General features: G+C 39.9%; 1 protein-coding gene and 1 long non-coding RNA gene across 2 annotated transcripts; both read right to left on the reverse strand.

Annotated features, from left to right (window-relative positions):
• Positions 1 to 489: 489 nt before the first annotated feature.
• LOC114260003 (ethylene-responsive transcription factor ERF027-like) lies at positions 490 to 1,528 on the reverse strand. The gene has a single exon (XM_028200035.2). It carries the CDS (start codon positions 1,493 to 1,495, stop codon positions 758 to 760), a length of 738 nt encoding a protein of 245 aa, XP_028055836.2. The 5' UTR covers positions 1,496 to 1,528; the 3' UTR covers positions 490 to 757.
• A 17,627-nt stretch (positions 1,529 to 19,155) lies between these two features.
• LOC145796187 (uncharacterized) lies at positions 19,156 to 20,791 on the reverse strand. Its single transcript, XR_014336823.1, has 4 exons — positions 20,706 to 20,791; positions 20,404 to 20,449; positions 20,161 to 20,314; positions 19,156 to 19,717 (listed from the first exon to the last, which is right to left on the reverse strand). It is a non-coding gene; the product is annotated as an uncharacterized LOC145796187 (long non-coding RNA).
• Positions 20,792 to 21,151: the final 360 nt, after the last annotated feature.

The raw sequence follows: 21,151 nt of genomic DNA on the forward strand, positions 1-21,151 counted from the left end.
GTTGTTTGTTTCACTCGGTGCTAGCCTGCTTTATGATAACAGAAAACTTCAACAATGTATGACTAATTATTCAATTATTTTGAAATATTATTTTAATTTGTTAATGTAATACTTTTAATTAGTTATATAATTTTTTTTTCCCAATTGGATTAATGTTAGGGAGTTGAGAAAAAAAAAAAAAAAACCTACCAACCTTAGTTATACAATTTGTCATTTATTGAGTCATTTATAAATTCATTAAAAAAAATTTAACTATATATAATTAAAAAATTGATGAAAATTAACAGTGCCAAGCCCATCAGATTTAATATACAAAAATAACTTTGACCCACTAAACATATAGTATCGGTGCTCCCATATATACCAATAAACCTGTACATAATACATATCCGCCTCAACTCTTCGTATTTCTCATTAACTGCTATGATCTAAGCAACCCAATCAGCTTCAGAATATACTTTAAACAACAAAAAGGAAAAAGAAAAAAAATTGCAAAAACAGGGTAACACCGTAGGACATTTTTCATTACAAGGAATTACAACATAACAGAACAAACATAAAAAAATTATATATATATATAAAAAATATGTGAGAGTGCAAGTAATTCTGTGATAAGGTGTAAGTGAAAAATTGTTGCACCCCTCCATGTTTCTATTAAAAAAAAAACAAAAAAGAAAAAAACTGTACCAGTGGGATGTAATTCCCCCTTATATTATTTCCACTATTTATGGCTTTGTTTTCGTTGATAGGATGGGGGTCAAGGATAACTCCATAGACTTTCTCCATCAGAATTCTCCGGCGACTCATCAAATGGTGGCGGCCTCATCATCCTCGGCGGGCTCACCAGCATTCCCTCCGCCATACCCACCAGCAAGTTCGGCATGTCAAAAATTTCCTCGTCATCCATAAAAAACTCTTGCCCACAATCCGTACCAGTTTCACACCTGTCCTCACTACTTTCGGGCCCAATCTGCGTCGTCATCGAGCTGTCATCGGCTTGCGGCTTCAGTAGCCTGGCTGCTGCAGCCGCCGCCGCCGCCGCCGCACGCACATCACTCGCCGACGAAGAAGCCGCCACCGGATACGAAAGAAGTGATTCCGGGAAGTTGAGGGCAGCGTCCGGGCCTTTCAGCGCTAGCGCCGCCGCATCGTAAGCGGCAGCAGCCATTTCCGGAGTCGGATAGGTGCCGAGCCATACGCGCGTCGTCTTACGTGGCTCGCGTATTTCAGATACCCATTTTCCGCTCCGGCACCGAATTCCTCGAAAATTGTGATGCTTGCCGGAGGTTGCGCCGCCTATGGACGGCGAGGGAATGGGTGTTGTGCGGGGTAGAGGGGGTTTTGGTGATGGGTGTTGTTGACAAGTGGTGGTTGTTGCTAAAGGAGAATTGTTAGGGTGTTGGAGCTGTGGGAGTAGAGTCAATGATGAATTGGGTGGTTGGTCAATTTGGCCCACGTTAGCAGTATTAGCCATGCATTTAAAAGGAAAAAACATCGGTTGGGTCGGGTATTTGATCTTCTGAAAAGTAGTTTAATCTTGGGCTTTTAAGGGGATTCAAAGCGTGGGCAATTCGCAGTGGGTCCTAGTATTAAAAGCCATGTGCTTTTTATATATTTATTTATTTATTTGTCAGGGAAAAGGACATTTATTTTTCAGATTTTGAATTAGAAAATATTGTTTTGGGTTCATAAAATTTGTTATAAGTCTTATTTCGGTTAATTTAAATTATTTTTTATTGGATAATTTACGTATTTATTTATAAAAATTTTTTTGTAATAAACATAATAAATTAAATAAATTATAATTATCAAATTGATATTATTTTTTAATAAATAAAATATATAAAATATTTTATAAGAGAAATGATTTGAATAATGAAAACAAAACTTATGATAAACTTATAAATCTAAATATCGCCCTCAATTTAAAATTTGGATGACAGAAAATCTTTCTTTATTTTTTTTATATATAAATATGTGTAAGCAGCGATTGGGACTGATGGCTAATGCGTTTGGGGGAGTGGGCACACGTTTTAAGGAGCAAGCTACCAATTAGCTGTTGTCCATCCACTTTGACGAGTTTGATGGCCTTTCGTAGTATTTCTTATAAGAACATCTTCAAGGGTGTTTTTTTTTTTTTCATTAAACTTGAGTTAAAAATAATTTAATTTACTAAATCTGTTGTCACTCGCTCTAACGGTGCACTTTCATTAAATTTGTGCTGGGACAACCGATTGGTCGACATTTTAATTTTTTTTTTTTTTTTGAATTTTTTGAACCTTTTAGTGGTCGATCGGTTGGTCGACCGGTAAGGCAAAAAAATTTTTTTTTTTTTTTACTGTTTGAACCTGTTCTTGGAACTGTTTGAACCTTTTGGTGGTCGACCGGTTGGTCAACCGGCTGGTTCCCCCAACGGTCACAAACAGTGTTTTGATGAAATCAGTATTCTGTCCTCAGTTTGATGAATTGTTTGGTGAAATCTCATTTTGATATTGATTTGGTGCAACCGTTAGAACACCAAACAGTAACTTTTTCACCAAATTTTAAATTGGGTAATATTTAAGTGTGCAACCCCCTTAAGGTTGCACACCATGTGCAAGGTATAAATGTAAAAAAATATCGTAAATGCACACTTAAGAAGGTGTAAATGTAAGATTGTAAATACCTTGCATACCATATGCAAGGCACACTTAAGAAAAGTCCTTTTAAATTTGATGTCAACTTTGATGAACCGTTGGAGATGGTCTAACCTCTCCAATAGAGTTGTTAAAGGTGCTGTCAAATTTATAATTTGACAAGAGTAATAAAAAATAAAAATAATAAAATAATAATTAATGACTTGTTATTCTTTTTGTCAAAAATAATAGATGTCATTTTTGTTATTAAGGCAAAGTTTGAGAAGCCATGAAAAATCTAAAAAGTCAAAAAGTTATTCAAAAAGTTAAAAAGTTATCACTATTCACCAAAAGTCAAAAATTACGGCTGCATAATTTCCAATTCTAATTTTTCCCTACACACTAATTTATACAATTTTTTAATACAGATTTTTTCATAAAAAATCAAAAAGTTAACCCAAACATCCATATTTTTTTCCTCAATTTTTTAGTCTAAAAAGATAAAAAAGTGCACTTATTTAGGACATCCTAAACAACCCCTAAATTTGGCGAGTTAAATAGTAAGTGCCAAACATGTCACATTATCAAATATCAACATATTTTTTACTCTAAATTGAATTGAAAAAATAGAATTTATTCATTAAGAAAAAACCTCCCAAATTCGATTTCATTCATTAGTTCCACAAATTTCATAAACAAAAAGAATCGCAAATTCGATTTCATACTGATCATTCAATTTCAGAAACAAAATTGGATTTAAGTTCCACAAACATAATTTGATTTCATAAATTATCATTCAAGAACAAGTTCTATAAATTTCACAAATTCACAAATAGCATAATCCATTTAGAACAAATCACAAATTTCAGAATCAATTTAGAACAAATCAAATCTAAATTTTAGTCACGAACAAATCAATCCAAATTTCACAAATTTATACAAATTTCAAAACAAATTTAGAAGATAAATACCTGGATTCTAGCATGATTGATGAACTTGTTCTTCATCTCAACCTGTATCGACCTCTAGGGTTTCTTCTTCATCGACTTGCACGGCTCGTTCCCAAACCAATCGAGCTTCATTGAAGGCCGAACAGTGGTGTTCAGTCAAACACTAGAGTTCCATTGAACTCGGAGATCAGTGATCTATGATTGACAATCAACGTGGGTGGTGGTGATGCAAAATACACACACACACAGAAGAGAGAGAGAGAGAGAGAGAGAGAGAGAGAGAGAGAGAGAAAAGGCTAGTTTTGGCGATCATGTCTAGTGGTGGTGATAATCAAAATGAAGATGGAGAGAAATGGGTTTTTGATGAAGAACGTGAGAAAGTGGAGTCGTGGCTGCTGTTGGTAAATATGAAACACCAAAGAGAGAGACATAGAGAGATCCTCTCATCCCACCCGACTGGTTTGATGAGAGCATGAGAGAAAGGGCTTTTCTCTTGAGATAAGCGCAGATCATTCTAGAGCTCTCATCTTAGCCGTTGGATTGTTATTTAATCAAATGCTGAGATCTTGTACATTAATCAACGGCTGAGATCGCCCACAATTGTGATATTTTGTTCATTAAAAAAAATTTAAAAAATATTAAAAAAATTGTCACAAAACAAAAGCACAACGCCTATAAATAAACAGCTATATTTTTTAAAATTCTCAATGGCCATATTTAGAAGAAGAAAAAAAACGATCATATTTTGTAATTCTATAAATACAAACCCTAAATCTTAATTTGATTTCATAGCAAGCTTCATTAATTATATTTTTCTTTTTCTCCTCTATTTTTCTCAATTTCATTCACAACAAACCTCCCAAATTACATTTTTATTTATAGTTTTTTCATATAATCATTATAGAATGTTCATCAAAAACAAAGAGAGGAAAATTATTCACCATTGACAAAGATGTGGCACTTTGTAAGGCTTGGTGTCACATTTCTATAGACCTAATTGTTGGCAATTTGCAATCGTATGCTCAGTTTTGGGAGAGAATTTATAAAAATTATAGCTTACTTTAGAATGATCAGTCAAGAATACAAGTGTCTATCCAATCTCGATGGGTATAATCATGAAATGCTCCAACAAATTTTGTGGATGGTTAGCGCAAGTCGAAAATCTACACCTAAGTGGGATGTCTCAAGTTGATATAGTAAGATTTTATCTTCATTCATTATGTTAATTTTTTTATTTCGTGTCGTATAAAAGTTACTAATTAATTTATTTAATATTTTATCCACATAGATGCTTTAATATTTAATTGCATTTCTTTTGAAGACAATAACAGTCCAAGTGTTGGTAACAATCCAACTGTTAGTAATAATTCAATTGGTGAGGGTAGTGTCTCTGTAAGGGATAAAATGCCTATGGGTAGGAAATCTACAAAAGAATTGCTTCGAAAAAGTCAAATTGTTAAAACTAAAGTCTGCAAATTTAATAATTTGTTGGAGACATGTCACGACCCAAACCTGCCCCTACAAGTTTAGGACATCACCGGCCTATACTTAGGCCTCAAAAAAAATTTCCAAAAAAATATTTATTAATTAATGGGGCCCAAAATGGAAGCAATTTCGTAAAAGAATGTCCATTGAGTAGTGCAGATATGCCAAGATCATAATACATTCAAGTGCAAACGGAGGAGCCTATACGTACAGTTCACATAACTACAATCCAATTCATGGTTAGATACAAAGAGTTCATAACCCAGAAATTACATGATCATAAGGCGTTGAACAAAAGCCACCAAAAACATAACAAAAAGAAAGTGGCAATAAAGGTAAAAGACTCCAACTTGGGTTTAACAAAATAAGTCCTCAAAGGGCGCTAGAAGCTGACTTAGGGCTGACCTCCAAGCTACAAAACATACATGAATACGGAATGAGCCAAGCTCAGTGAATAATAATAATATAAGAAGCATATAAACGAGTATGTGTCTTGCAAAATATGTACGTAATACATGTACGTCCTTTTTATCAATACATTCCAAAACGGCCTTGGAACCAACATAATAACAGAAAGGCCTCGGGCCCAATAATAACAGAACGACCTTGGGCCGAATAATAGCAGAATGGCCTCGGGCCCAATAATAACAGAACAGTCTCGGATCCAATAGTAACAGAACAGCCTTCGGCCCAATAATAATAGAACTGCCTCGGGCCTAATAATAATAGAACGGCCTTGGGCCCAATTCACATGTCATTGCGATCAAGTAATCAATCAGTTTAACAAAAGGCACAAGTTGTACAAACCATATCATTCATGAACAAAAATATAATATTCGTAACTTCCAACGTGTCATTGCACTATTATTACTCACAGTGTTCCAATCGTGTAGTGGTCCCTACCAATGAGTGACCTACACATCAAACACAAACCAATAAGCGATTCATTCTTTTCTTAGTTTCTTGCTTTTCATCATTGTCCCATTTCGTTCACTTATTAATCAGTTTTAAGCCTTTCGGAGGGATTAAATATACACATTAATAGATTCAGAGGGTCAAAAAGGGTAGCAGAAAATAACAAAATTCTTCCTCATTTCCCGCATGTGCGAAGGCCCCTCACCGCACGTGCGGAGGGGTGTGCCGCACGTGCGGCCTGCAGGTGCTTATATTTCAGAATGTGAACCTTGCCTTCCCTGTTTTCCGCACGTGCGGCTGTAAGCCCCACATGTGCAGTCCTAGACTCTGCTACAGTTCGAAAATTCAACAAATTTCAAACTTTCTAAAGATAGTTTCAAGGCTCTATTTCAAGCAATTTCATTCCCAAAACCATAACATGTGACCATAATAAACATAAATACAACTCACTTTGATCATAGCTCACCTTAATTGCACACATACAACTCAAATTTCTATATCTTTTTCATTTCTTCCCTTTTCATGGTATATTCGAACATATATATACATATATGAGTTCAAAACATGCAAAGACCAAAGATTTGAAGGTCATTTTCTCAATCTAACTCAAGACCAACTCAAAATGCAAGAATTAACTCTTAAATCAAACCATTGTAAGGACTCCTTATGAATTCCATGAGGTGAACTCAAGCAAGATCATTATTCCCAAAACCCTAAATTCCATGGGTGTCAAAGCTTCATTCTAAGTCTTGATTCTAATCAATTGAGGGAAGATATAGAGTAATCTTGGTGAGTTGAACATACCTTAAGCTAGATTCCTTGAAACCCCTCTTCAATTCTTCAAATTTCAAGCCTTAGGTTGAGTTCTCTCCCCCTTTCCTCTCTTCTCTTCTTTCCTTCTCTAAAGCCTTTCCAAGAGATATTTTTTTTTTATGTTTGAATCTAAGTATTGGCTCAAGTATATATCTATACTAACTAAGGTCAAGCTTGTTGAGCCTAAGTGGGCTTAAGTAAGAGTTTTAGCCAAATAAAGTCAAATAATTCATTACGAATCAAATTTTTGCAAAACTTCATATTATGGCCTAAAAATCATTCTCATCATAACTTTAAAGTCAATTTTCGGTTATCGCGCCTTTAAGGCTTTCAATTTGCAATTCAAATGTCGTAATTTCAATAGATTTTCTCATAACTGACAGATACAGATTGATAAACATGTAAACCCTCATCCCAACATGAAATTTCATATTAAACATATAAACACACATATAATCACACATCTAATGGGAGATTTAAGCATATGAGAGGGTCAGGTTATTACAAGACGTTTAACCAACACCTTCCTATGAATGAAATGAAGAAAAAAAAAACTAAAAAAGAAGAAGAAGAAAAAAAAAAAGGGCTCAAGCATTGCAGGAGATGAAAGAACTTGAGATAAAAATGAAGAACATTTGGAAAAGATGAAAGAACATGAGATCAAAAAGGAAGAACATTTGATAATGACTACGGACATTTTTTATATGGACCCTCAGACGAAAGCGTATTACATAGTGCGTAAAAATGAGATTTTCGCTAAGCGGTCCGCATATATTAGCAACCCCAATTACTATTTCCTCCTGCCTCCTAATGAATAACTACAGGAGATTGCATTTTTTTAATTTATAATGTCATTTATTGGTCAATGTAATTTTTATTATTTCTTTTTAAATATAATTTTTATTTTACAATGTACTGTAGTGGTCTATGTAATTTTAATATAGTTAATAATTTTTTAAAAAAAATTTGTAGTCATATGTTTTTTTGGTGGGGTGAATTATATGTGAAAAAAAAATAATAATAGTAATTTTTAAAACTTTTTATATTTGTCTAATCGGGTACAATGTAAATATTTAAGTTTTTTTTTATTTAAGAAAAAGTTCGAAAAATGTCAAGAAAGACAAAAAATGCACAATAAAAAAATCACTAGATAACCTATATCCAATCAATACTTACAAAATTGGAGAGAAAGTTGGTTGAGATTTGCCAAAATGGCATGTGACCATTGGAGCACCATTGCTACAATTTGGCAGTTTACTTCTACTCACTGCCAAATTATAGCAATGGCAAATATTATTATAACATTTGCCATTAGAGATGCTCTTACCAATGTAAAAAAGTGTTATGTACGAATAGAGGTTTAATAATGGCCTGTTTTGGTCTACCCGAACCTAGACTTGGGCCGACTCATGGTGGATTATGCCAGCTTCCCGCCTTTTTAGTGGGTCGGGCTGGGTCGAGCCGAGCTGAGCTAGGTGTTGGGCTGAAAAGTGGAGCCCAGACCCACTCAAATTAGGGTTTAGGGCTTGGGTTCGGATGCAAGCCGCGGGTCGTCCAGGCCTGGCAAGCCTTTTTTTTTTTTTTGAAAAATAAACGATAAAAATATTATGTATATAGATTATTTATGAGGGATAAAAAACAAAAGAAAAATTGAACTAGAGTATTTTAGTTAAAATTAATGAGATATTTAGTTATATTTCATGTGTGGTGGTGTTTAAATTTAATTATATAATAATTATGTTTTTTTGGTTATGAACTTATGACTTCAAAAGTATGAAATTATGTAATTTTCATCTTTTGAAATTAATAATTTTATATACATCAAAATGAAACTAGCAATATTACAATCATTAAAATAAATAGATAGCATTTATTGATTGAATAATTTTTCAAAATAAAATAAAATATTACAAAAATTTATATCATTAAATCAGTACAACAAAACTGACTTTTTACGGCACCACATCAACGACATACAATAAATACACGCCGTAGTTTCTAACTTTTACGGCTTACTTTTTTTACACGTCGTAAATACTTTTCCAACCATGACATGTCTATTGTGTAAGCCGTGAATGGTAACAACGATGGTTTTTTACAGCTTGCAATGTACGCCGTAAATAATAAAACTTTCTACGACGTGCATATGGCATGCCATTAATACATTAGTTATACACAACGCACATACGCTAGTCGTGAAAAGTGTTGCACTTTTCACAGCGCACACAACGCCTGTCGTTAAAGTATTGAACTTTTTACGGCGCACACAATGCTTGCCGTTAAAAATATTATACTTTTTACGACGGTTACGAGACGGAGGACAGTCAGGCATAGATCACCGGTTCAACAGTCGCCAATTCAGCGGTCACTATCTACAGTCGGGCCCAGTTTTCTGCTTCCATGTCAAAAAGAGATTACACACCAGTTCTGACAGATCAGCATCCCATAGACAATATGGAGGATATGATGCGCCAACTTCAACAAACCATCGAGGCCATGCAGCTGGACACTACTCGCCAAGCGGAAGTTATCGCTCGCCAAACAGAGATTGCAGCCCAGTAGGTTGAACTGATTGCTAGGCTTCAACAGCAACAACAACCACAACAAGCAGCAGCTTCTGCTTCGCATCCACCCCCAATCAGGGTTCCAATACCCGGGGATACAACTAATGTCTAGGAGAATGCAGACATTTTGGTAGGGCCAGTCTCACCTCAGACTTCCAAAGCACCGGTCTACCCAACGGAGGCACCGTTTGAGTTTGAGGTCGACCCTACCGTTCTGAAAGTGAGCAAGCTTGAGAAGCTTTTTAAACAAGCTTAGGGTGTCAACTCGATCCTAGATATAAAGGATGGCTATACCGATGCAGCGGTGACTTTGCCGGATAGATTTAAAATGCCAGACATAGATCGCTTCGACGGCTTAGGTGATCCCATGGTCCACTTGCGGCTATTTTCAGATATTCTGCGACCGATGGGCCTGACTAGACTACAGAAGCTATCCCTCTTCGGTTGAACCCTGTCATGTATCGCGGCCATTTGGTATGCTAAACTGGAAGATTCTGTGAAGAAGAACTTGGAAGAGATGGTTGAGGCCTTTATTGCCCAATATTCCTATAACACTCAAATTGAGGTCACAACTCGTGATCTCGAGGTAACTTGTTAAGAGCCAAATGAGGGCTTCTCTGATTTTGTCACTCAGTGGAGGACCAAGGCCTCTATGATGACTACCCGGTCAACTAAAAAGGACTAGATAAGAATGGTCGTTCGTAATCTCCAACCGAGGCTGCTACAAAAGATGATAGTCCCCCACCTCTACCTACATTTGCCGACCTTCATGAGATAGGGATGCAGATTGAGAATGCGATGAAACAGGGTCTGATAGACCATGAATAAGAGCAACCCAAGAGGGCTTTTACACGCAATTCAAATGCGGCTACGAGTAGTAATGCAGCTGTAAGGACTTCTGATGTTGGTATGGTCACCACCACACCGAAAACAACCACCCCCTTTACTGGTACATCCAGAACCACCTCACTACCTGCAAAGTACCAACCTCGGGGCTAGAGGGCTTTCACCCTACTCTACATGTCTCTATCTGCGGCCTTGAGGGTCCTGATCAAAAAAGGGCATCTAAAGCCCCTGGAGCCGTGCCCATTGCCTAATCCCCTTCCTCCTACACACAACCCAACCAAGTACTGTGCCTTCCACCAATAGCATGGTCATGATACTGACCTATGCTTTAGACTCCGTCATGAGATTCAGTATCTCATTGACAACAAAGTGATAGCGCCTCCTGAGAAGCCGAACGTCACTACAAATCCTCTCCCACCACATAACCAAACCCCTTCTCCACCCAGGCAAGTCAACCTTATCTAAACAAAGGTCGTCCCATATGACCCCAACATCTACATCATCCCCTCCCACCTACCTAAGCTGACGCTATTCATTCCAGAAAGCACAGACTTGTGCATGATGAGTGCGTCCATATCCCAACCCGAACCTGCGATGGTGGCTGTGGTAGAAGAAGGCATGCTTGAGGGCTCTATGAGCTTAACTGAAGAAGAGTACAACCCATGCCATTACATTGTGCCAACTAGTCAGGACAGACCAGGGATGGAATTGCCGACGGGAATGGAGGTTAATGTAGTCCGAGAGGACGGGCCAAGCCAGGGATTGGATGACTTAGCTGAGCTTGAGGAGGGCATCAGTAACCTGCAGTTCTTCGATGAACAAGATCTGGGAAATGTACAAATTGGTTGGTTTGATATGAACGGATCAACGGATAATACATGGTGGCTTAGTGATGAACCAGATGTAAATGAGGGGTCTCAACCGAAGCAGGAACAGTTGGAAACGGGAACTTCTGCAACGGATGAAATGGTCGACAACAAGGGAAAGTTACCGGAGAGCACCGGTACTAAGAATTTTGCTTCAGAATTGGGTAGTATTTGTACAGCCGATATAGAACAGGAGGTCGCGCTGAAGCGGTTCAAACAGGAAAGAATCGAGAATGATTAGAAGGCCAGAAAAGCCAAAGGCCTTTTGAGGACTGACTATGTTGCGGATACAGGAGTGCTTACAACGGAATCGGATAGTTGCTTGTCAATTGCTGAAGGAATGTGATGGAAAGATGATGATTTGCATCTTGCTCACACGGATGAAGATTGGGGACAAAATCTGCCAGATGATACATGGTATTCTGAGAAAGTCGATCACATGACTCGGAGTGGGCGGTACTTTAAGCCCCCACACTTGGACCAACCAGAAGCATCAGGGAAAGATAAGGAAGCTGAGAAACAGAAAGATAAACTGCTAGAAGAAGAAGCTGTACCGAAGCAGCTGAAGAAGATTCAAGCAGACATCTTCATTTGGGGATTACTCATGGCTTCACGGGTGCATAGACAAGTTGTCCTATTAGCAATGGATAAGGCTAAGCTCTTTATCGACACAACCCCCGAGCAGTTAGTGGGATTGGTTTTTCCAGGTGGGGCTTCACCGACTTTGACTTTTACAGATAAAGAATTGCTGCCTGAGGGCCCTGAGCGTAACAAACCACTATACATCTCTATCGAATGTAAAAAGAAGTGGATACCAGTCGTCTTGGTTGATACTGGGTCTACAATTAACGTGTGTCCGTTGCGCATGGCCTATACTATCGGTTTGAAGCCAGCAGACTTCGCACCAACAGCCCAGGTGATTCGGGCTTATGATAATACAAGTCGAGAAGTGATGGGGATAGTTCGAATCATAACTCAGGTTGGCCTGGCACAACAAGACATTGAATTTCACGTCCTAGCTATTCCAGCCACCTTTAATTTACTCCTTGGACGGCCGTGGCTGCACCAAGTAAGACCTGTCTCTTCCACTCTGCATCAGAAGCTGAAGTACCCCCATGGGAAGGCGGTAGCTATTGTTTTCGAAAACTCTTCCATACATCATCCGCCGGAAGTCACTACACAGGTACTAGAAATTGTATATGACGACGAGGATGTCTTTTTGTCTGGGTTCACCTTGGCCGAGGCTGGGGTAGTACAAGATATTTTGGCTATTGATGAGGGGTTGTACGTTAGTTCTCAATCCGTCTACCTCATGAATAAGCTGCAACATGTACTCGAAATGGGATTGGAAAGGAGCGGTTGGAAGGGCGTTGCTATGTTGGCCAAAGTGCCACATAACCCTCATACATTTGGTTTAGGTTACACACCTACCAAAGAGGATTGGATAAGAAAGGGAAAGAAAATGGCAAGAAGGGCCAAAGCTAAGCAAACTAGGAAGCACTATGAGCGGGTGCATAAACCTATTCAAGGAACCCTAAACGACCACTTTTTCCGAGAGGGGGAGGATTTCCCATTTTGCCGCTTTCCTGAGCCATGGCTGAATTCTGAAAAGCGACATTTGCCTGGCTTCCAGATCTTTTTCGACCTATAGTTGCAAGTGGATGAAGTTGCAGAAAAGCAGATGACCTACCAGCTGAGGTTGAACAATGTATAGAGGATGAGCCCGATGGCATAGAATTCAAGATAGGAGCAGCGCTGGCTTGTCTCTTTTCAGATCCTCAGATCACACCAGAGAGCTTGGGGGATGACTTCTCTGTTTCCATGATTGTAGATCAAACAGCTGTGGTCCCTTCTGGTGGTATTCTGGATGCATCTATCGCACCCTCCCTCGTTTAGCAGTTCGAGAAGGGCTTTTTGTCCAGCAATTCTGAATCAGGTAGTGAACCAGAATCTGATTCCACAGAGTCTGTGAAGTCAGAATCAGATTTCAGTTCTTCTGAGTCGGATTCCGGTATTCCTGGGGTTGATAACCCGGATGCCGTTGTTTTGTCTAGGTCATCTTTTTCCTTTTCTTTTGAGTCGATTGTAACCGAGGAATTGGACGAACTGAAAGTTGTGAATGAGAATGGTACCACTGTTGTTTCTGAGAACCTTTCTGTGCCACTTTCTTATTGCATTAATCAGGACTTTTAGAACTTTAATGAAAACGATGAGGAAGAAATTCCTCTGGTTTTGAAACATTTGATTAATCAAGAGGATGAGAGGTTTGTAAAACCCCTGGTTAATGAAATCACTTCAATTAATGTGGGTACTGAGAAGCATCCACGTCTGGTCCAGATCGGGTCCACATTGTCCTCAGAGGAACGCGAGCGCTTAGTCGCTTTATGAAAAAATTTCAAAGATGTTTTCGCGTGGTCCTACAAAGACATGCTTGGAATCGATCCTAAGATTGTACAGCACGAGATCCCTCTTGACCCCGAGGCCCGACCCGTCAAGCAGAAACTTCGGAGAATACGCCCAAATTGGGCTTTAAAAATCAAGGAAGAAGTCACCAAGCTAATAGATGCAGGGTTCTTGCTAGTATCTGAGTATTCTACTTCGTTGGCCAACATTGTTTCGGTGCCCAACATTGTTTCGATGCCGAAGAAAGATGGCAGAATTCGGGTGTGTGTGGATTTCAGAGATTTGAACAAAGCCAGTCCGAAGGACGACTTTTCTCTGCCGCACATCGACGAATTGGTGGACTTCACCTCAGGCCATGCATTGCTCTCCTTCATGGATGGGTTTTCCGGGTACAACCAGATCCTGATAGCACCCGAAGATAGGGAGAAGACTGCCTTCACCACGCCGTAGGGAACCTACTGCTATGGGGTGATGCCGTTCAGTTTGAAAAATGCTGGGGCTACTTATCAATGGGCTACAACTACGATCTTGCATGATATGACCCACAAAGAGGTGGAGGTGTACGTGGATGACATGATTGTCAAGTCCAAGGAAAGAGAGGGCCACTACACCACCTTAAAGAAAATTTTCCAACGGATAAGAGAATATCGGTTGCGACTGAATCCTCAGAAATGCACTTTTTGTGTCATAGCAGGGAAAATGCTGGAGTTCTTGATTACACAAAGTGGCATCGAAGTTGATCCTTCCGAAATCAAGGCCATCCTAGAAATGCCACCGCCAAGGACTGAAAAGGAGGTGCGGGGCTTTCTGGGTAAAGTGCAATTCATAAGACAGTTTATTGCAAAATTAACCTTGACTTGTGAACCATTATTTGGTCTCCTAAAGAAAGGAAAGAAATTCCAATGAGATGACCGATGCCAGGTTCCTTTTGAGCAGATCAAATAGTATCTACAGAACCCACCCGTGTTATCACCGCCAGAGCCAGGGAAGACGTTGATTTTGTATCTGTCAATAACCGACACAACAATGGGCTGCATGCTTGCACAGGAATCTAAAGATAGAGTGGAGAAGGACATCTATTACCTGAGCAAGAAGATGCTGGAATATGAGACCCGTTACACTCCGTCCCAGGAGGCTTGCTTGGCCTTGGTATGGGCTACCAGGAAGTTAAGGCACTACCTGTTAGCTCACTCCGTAATTCTAGTTTCGAGATTGGATCATATCAAATATCTCTTTGAGAAACCAGTGCTTATGGGTAGGCTAGCCCATTGGTTGCTACTTCTTTCCGAATTTGATTTGAAGTACATGACTTGCAAGTTTGTGAAGGGGAGAGTGGTAGTGGAGTTCATAGCCGATCACTCAGTGGAGGGAGACGAAGCAGTAGAGTATCTATTCTTGGATGAGACCATTCTACAGGTCAAAGAAGAGATTTGGACTATGTGCGTTGACAAAGCGTCTAATCAGCATGGTTATAGGCTAGGGGTGTTGCTGATAGCACCCGACAATTCCTACATACCTTTAGCTTTCAAACTCCGATTTAAAGTATCAAACAACGAAGCAGAATACAAGGCATGTATCGCTGGCTTGGAAGCCGCCTTGGAACTAGAGGCAAAACGGTTGGACGTCATTCGGGACTCTAACCTGGTTGTATCTCAAGCGAAAGGAGACTGGAAGGTTAAATAAGAAAGGATGAAAATCTATCACCAAACCCTGGACGTTCTGATTCCTAGGTTTGAGAAGCTAACCTTCACGCATCTATTAAGAGAGGGCAACAGGTTCGCCGACGCTTTATCAACTCTATCTTATATGATAGATATCCCTTTGGGAGTCAGGATGCATCCAATCATTATTGAACAGAGGTATGTGCCGGCCTATGAGTTAATCGCCGCAATAGATGAAGTACAAGATCAGAACCCCTGGTATCATGACATGTGGAACTTCTTGGAAAATGAGGTTTATCCACTAGGGGCAAATGCGAAAGATAAAAGGGCAATACGGCGAATGGCTTCTCAGTTTATCATCTGCGGGGGTAAATTGTATAAAAGAGGCCATCTGGGAATGCATAAACTGTGTGTCGATGCAAAAGAGTCACAACTCTGAATGGAGGCTATCTACGGAGGAGTGCGGATCGCACATGAGCGGGGTAATGCTAACTTGGAAGATTCTCAGACAGGGTTACTACTGGTCAACCATGGAGGAGGATTGTATTGGTTTTGTTCGGCGATGCCACAAATGCCAAATTCATGCAAATCGCATGAACATCCCATCGTCGAAGCTGTACAACATGACTTTACCGTGGCCATTTTTAGTCTGGAAAATTGATGTTATTGGGGAAGTTACTCCAAAAGGGGTCAAACGGGCATGAGTACATCCTGGTGGTGATAGACTACTTTACAAAGTGGGTCGAGGCCCAATCCTACGCAGTGCTGAAAGCATTACATGTAGCCAAGTTCATCAAGAATAATATCATCTGTCGCTATGGGGTCCCGAATGAGATCATCTCGGAAAATGGTTCCCATTTTAAGAAAGAAGTGATTGATTTGTTGGAAAAATACAACGTGGCTTTTCATAAGTCATCCACATATCGGCCGCAAACCAACGGAGCTATTGAGCCCACCAATAAGAACATCAAGCACATCCTACAAAAGATGGTGGAAACCTACAGGGACTGGCTAGATAAGCTACCATTTGCTCTTTGGGCTACAGGACATCAATCCGAACATCTACTAGGGCAACTCTGTATTCTCTGGTTTATGGGATGGAGGCAGTTCTGCCGATTGAAGTCGAAGTTTCGTCGTTGCAGGTTATGGCTGAGTACCAGATACCAGAAGTGGATTGGCAGCAGAGCAGGCTTGAGGAACTAATGCTATTCGACGATAGGAGGATGAAAGCACTGTACCATGTCTAAAGTTATCAACGTAGAATTACCAGGGCTTTCAACAAGAAAGTTAAGTCCAAGAATCTGAAAAGAAGGGGATTTTGGTGCTCAAAGACAACCGAGCTCCCATCCATGACCCTAGGGGCAAGTTCAGACCTAATTAGACTGGTCCTTACATCATCAAGTCAATCTGGTCAGGTGGAGCTGTCATTCTTATGGACCTAGATGGCCTTGAATTCTCCCAACCAATCAACATGGACAAGTTGAAGAAATAATATCCTTAAGAGGCTCGCTAGGCCGAAAACCCAAAAGGGTGACCTAGACAAAAGTTAGAGCACAAAAAATTAGAAAAAAGAAAAACTGAGCTCGCGAGGTTAAAAACCCAAAAATGGTGGCCTTGGCAAAAGTTAGAGCGGAAAATGAGAGTGTCAATACCCGAGTGAACCCCAACCGAACTACGTAAGGCTTGATTCCCATCTTCGGGATACGTAGGCAACTTCATTCTAAAGTCCAGCCATAAACACTTCCAAATCAACTGTATACATGAGATTGTTTTGGTCATCTTTGTCTTTTCTACATCCAAGAGTTCGGTTGTGATCTCCACTATAAGAGCTGGGTACAGTGCAGTGCTTTTCAGACAAGGGACAACTTTCCGTTTGTTGGATTCAGGGTTGTGCATCTCAAGGATAGATTCCGAGTGTGTCCAATTGTGATCCTTATCGAAAATGGTTTTGAAAAGTTTTAATAAAAGTTGATTTTGTTCAAATTAATCTTTTTACAACTTAGACCATTTTTGGTCCAAAAGAAAAATTTTCAATACCCACAACCTTCAATTTCATTGATTTCAATACAGAGTTCTCCGACTCTTGATACAAATCAAAGTTGCTTTTTATTACATTCAAAAGGAAAACTTGAAAGTACAGATCAAAGCAATAAACTTGGGGCACAGCTGAGTTAGGTGTTCCTGCGTCCCCTCCCAGAGCCTGTGGAAGCTTCAGATGCTAAACTAGGCTCAGTTTGCACCTCATCTTCAAGCCAAGCTATGCATTTTCCAAAAAGGGCGTAACTGAAATTGGGAGCAGGAGCCAAAAGTTCTCTTGTCCTCCATGCAGTGGGGTATTGAGCTAGTTGTGCACCTGGGATGGGAAATGAAGCCGGGTACTCTACCCCCTCTTCTGGGCAGGTCTAGTCGTGCCCGAATTGACACTTGAATCGGAATGGAAAGTAGAAAACACAGTGTGTCAAACCAACCAACTGAATGCCAAGTTAATGAGACATACTGTAGCTCACCTCAGGCAAATCAAACCAGGGGCAACGCCAAGCAATGTCAACAGCGGATCTGTTACACATCCAGTGGCACCACCATCCCTCGTTCGGGAAATCAACTAGCCATTGGCAAAAGAAATAGCCGCACACTGAATATGCAGGACAAGAGTCCACTACTTTCAACCTGTCCATGAGCCATACATAGGGAGGGATGAAAAATAAGAGAGATTAAAGAATAGAGAGGTGTATATGGAGAGAAAAGTGAGAAAGGGTTTTGAGAGAAAAACAGAGCTTGAGGGCCGAATGAAGCGAGAAACACATGTGAGAAGGGTGGGAAACATTACCTATAAGAGTAGTGGACTTCCTGCGAACTTGGTTGTCTCTCGGTGATGGAAAGCATCCAAGCCCATCAAAGTCTCGGCTAGTGTCAAGCCAATGCAGCTCTTGCCCTCTTTCACGCCTTGGGCAACTTCGATCAAGTGAATGCTAGACCCTCCGAAGCCAGGGGCAAGTAGAAAATGAGCCAACCTACACAAGCAGAGGGCATGTTGCCGAAAACTTTGCCGGAGACGATCGCCGCGGTCGCCGGTATCAGAAAATCGATGAATCAAGCTGGGAATATCCAACTCCCTGTTGTGAACCAAAGATCGGGCATCGTGTAAAGTGAGCCCACACATTCTTTCTAAAGCCTAGATGTGGCCAAAACGCGACTGGGGCAAGATTTCCTTGTCATGCTGGGATTCCATCAAAACTTGGAATTCTTCGATTGTGGGGCATATCTCTTGTTCCTCGAAGCTAAAAACGTATGTAACCGGGTTCGAACATCTAGCCACGGCATGGAGGAATGGAAAACACAGCGGGGTACGACTCAGCAGGAATAGTGCCTTTATCCCGAAACCTCAAAAATTTAACTTTTTCGAGCCATCTAAATGTGTAATCCAATTTGAGAGTTTTTCGGCAAAGAATGGCTCCATTTGGGGCAACAATAGAGCTAGAATGAAGACACCACGAAGCTAGAGCTTTTGTAGAAGACAAGGTAGTGAGTGGAGGCCAGGGGTCAACGTTTCGGAGGTTCTGCTCATCGATGGCCAGTAGGGCTTATTGATGGCCGGCAGAGGCTCATCAATGACCGACAGGGCACATTGATGGTCGGCAGGGGGAAAATGATGGCCGGCAGGCCATCCTTCATGGCCGGCAGCCTCTCTTTCAGGCTCACTGACCTCCTTTGTGAAGATTCAGTTGCTTGCAACAGTTGTATTCTGTTATTCGTATCTTTTGAGGTCTTGTTTTCCGTCTTTTTGGGCTTGAGCATGTTTATTTAAGCTGTAATTATCTGGTTTTGCTTATCGAGTTGTATTTACAATGATTAGCCTGTCAAGCCCTTATGTTGTTTAGTAAGTTGTTTTGCTCTATTTGTTATTTCAATTGTCGATCGGTTCACTACTTGATTAAGACAATGCAAATTGAATGCGTAGTTTTCAAACAAGGCCAAAATCGTTTCTTTTTATGCTATGTGATGGTATGCGATAATGCTCACAATGCAAAATATAACACTTTTTAATCAAAAGATGTTTCCATTACGATCATGGTCACTTTTTGCAAAAGAGTACAAGTTTTTAAAGAAATAAAACTCGTCTAAACTGTACAAAGTGCCAATACTACTAGCAAAAAAAGAAACTAAGTCAAAAGCATAGATAGATCAGTGCCAGCTATCTCAGGCTCAAGAGGCCTTCTTCGTCCTCTTCATCGGCGGAGCGAACTCTGAAGTATTGTCTCCATCGGCGCCACAGTCTGAATCTGAATCAGAGTCTGAACCAGAGCCCTCCTCAGCCTCTACGGCCTCACCACCAGCAGAATCCAAGCTGGCGTTGTCGTCTCCGTCCTTAGATGACTCTAACTGTAGGCTCGCTGCCTCACCCTCATCCTCACTCGTCTCATCATCATCATCGTCCAGAACGGGCTCTGGGGGGCCACTCTCACAACGGATACCCCTGGCTCTACTTCGACTGCGTGTTGTAGCCTGTCTCCCTCTCCTCCCTTCTACTGGAGGAGGTACTGAAGGTCCTGCTACGGCTCCCGCTGGGGCGTCCGGTGGGGCTGGGATCTGAAAAGGGATCTGAAAAGGGCAATTTGTCAAAATACGTTAGTTGTGGCGTAATATCAGATGCAAAGATGAGTGTAGTGTCTGAATGCAGCGTACGGGAGTAGTGTATCTATGCAGTGTTTTAACGCAATTGTAAACACTCCATTTTTACCGCCCTTAAGACTTGGGCACTACTGATTGCTTACTTAGTGATGCAGGCTATGCTATGCAAAGGTTCAATTCCTTTGGCAGGAGGAGAGTCAAATCCCAACCTTACACCTCATTTTGGACCAAAGCTATTTTGAATGGTTTTTAGACCTTAAAATCCTCTCTTTCAAAATATTTTTGAAATAAAGTTCCTACGACGTTCCGATGCTCGCATTTCGTTAAATATTACGCTTTCCGGTAAACCGAGCGAGGACAAAGTGGAAATGAATGAAAGTGAGATGAAATCTTTGAAAAATCTTTCAAAACACCTTGCTTAGGGATTTGGAGTTGAAGAAAATGAGAGAGGAGAGAAGAAAACTAGTTGAGGAGAAGTTCGGCATAAATCCGGGTAGGATCGAAACTGAGCGGCTTCACTAAAGTAGGCATAACTTTTTTCATGCATCTCTCCAAGAAATTTTTGACCTGAAAAATAAAAAAAACAAATTAATTCAGAAACCGCTAGAAGCATATGAAAAAACTTACTATTTTTGTAGAGATTGTTCTTGTCTTACAAAAGACAAAATCGAACATTTTCTCATCACACTGACTCTTCATCCCCTGCATCAATAGAAAGAAATAACGAATTTGATTATTACTAGTATAAAATGTTTGTATTACCATATATAAATATGACATATACATATGGAGCATGATTAAACAGTATATATAAACACATATTAGTAAATCATAACCTTTAAAAGATTTTGTCAAAAAATTATTATAGCAACACATCAACAGAGAGAGTAAACTAAACTAAATCCCAACAAAAATTAAAGCTCAAATCAAGGTAGAGAAAGAAAAGCAATTAATATACCAAGTCAAGATGGGTCAACTCCAAAAGACTAAACAAATGAACAATTCCCCACAGTTCCAGTATTTGATTGTTGAGCAATTCCACCATGTTAGTAATGGGCGCCCATGTGGCATGACCATTAAAATTTGATTTTGAATCCTTATCCAAATAGGTTTTGATTTTGAAATCAAACCTATTTAGGATAACCACTCTTGAAACAGACGTTATCAGTTTGAACTGATATAGATAGATATAATATATTAGATATTATCTGTATCTTAACTGATATGGATAGATATTATAATATATTAAATATTTGTTATATGGTTATGGGTAATCCAAGAGAAACAACGTTGAGTCTGTTTCAACCCATATTCTGACTCTCTCCCAAGAAACAACGATCAAAGTCATTTTGCACTGTGGTTTGTGTGGGTGATATTCACCATTGTAATATCACCCCACTGCTG

This window comes from Camellia sinensis, chromosome 1, assembly GCF_055761805.1.
Source record: "Camellia sinensis isolate YWXY chromosome 1, ASM5576180v1, whole genome shotgun sequence".
Classification (NCBI taxonomy): Eukaryota; Viridiplantae; Streptophyta; class Magnoliopsida; order Ericales; family Theaceae; genus Camellia; species Camellia sinensis.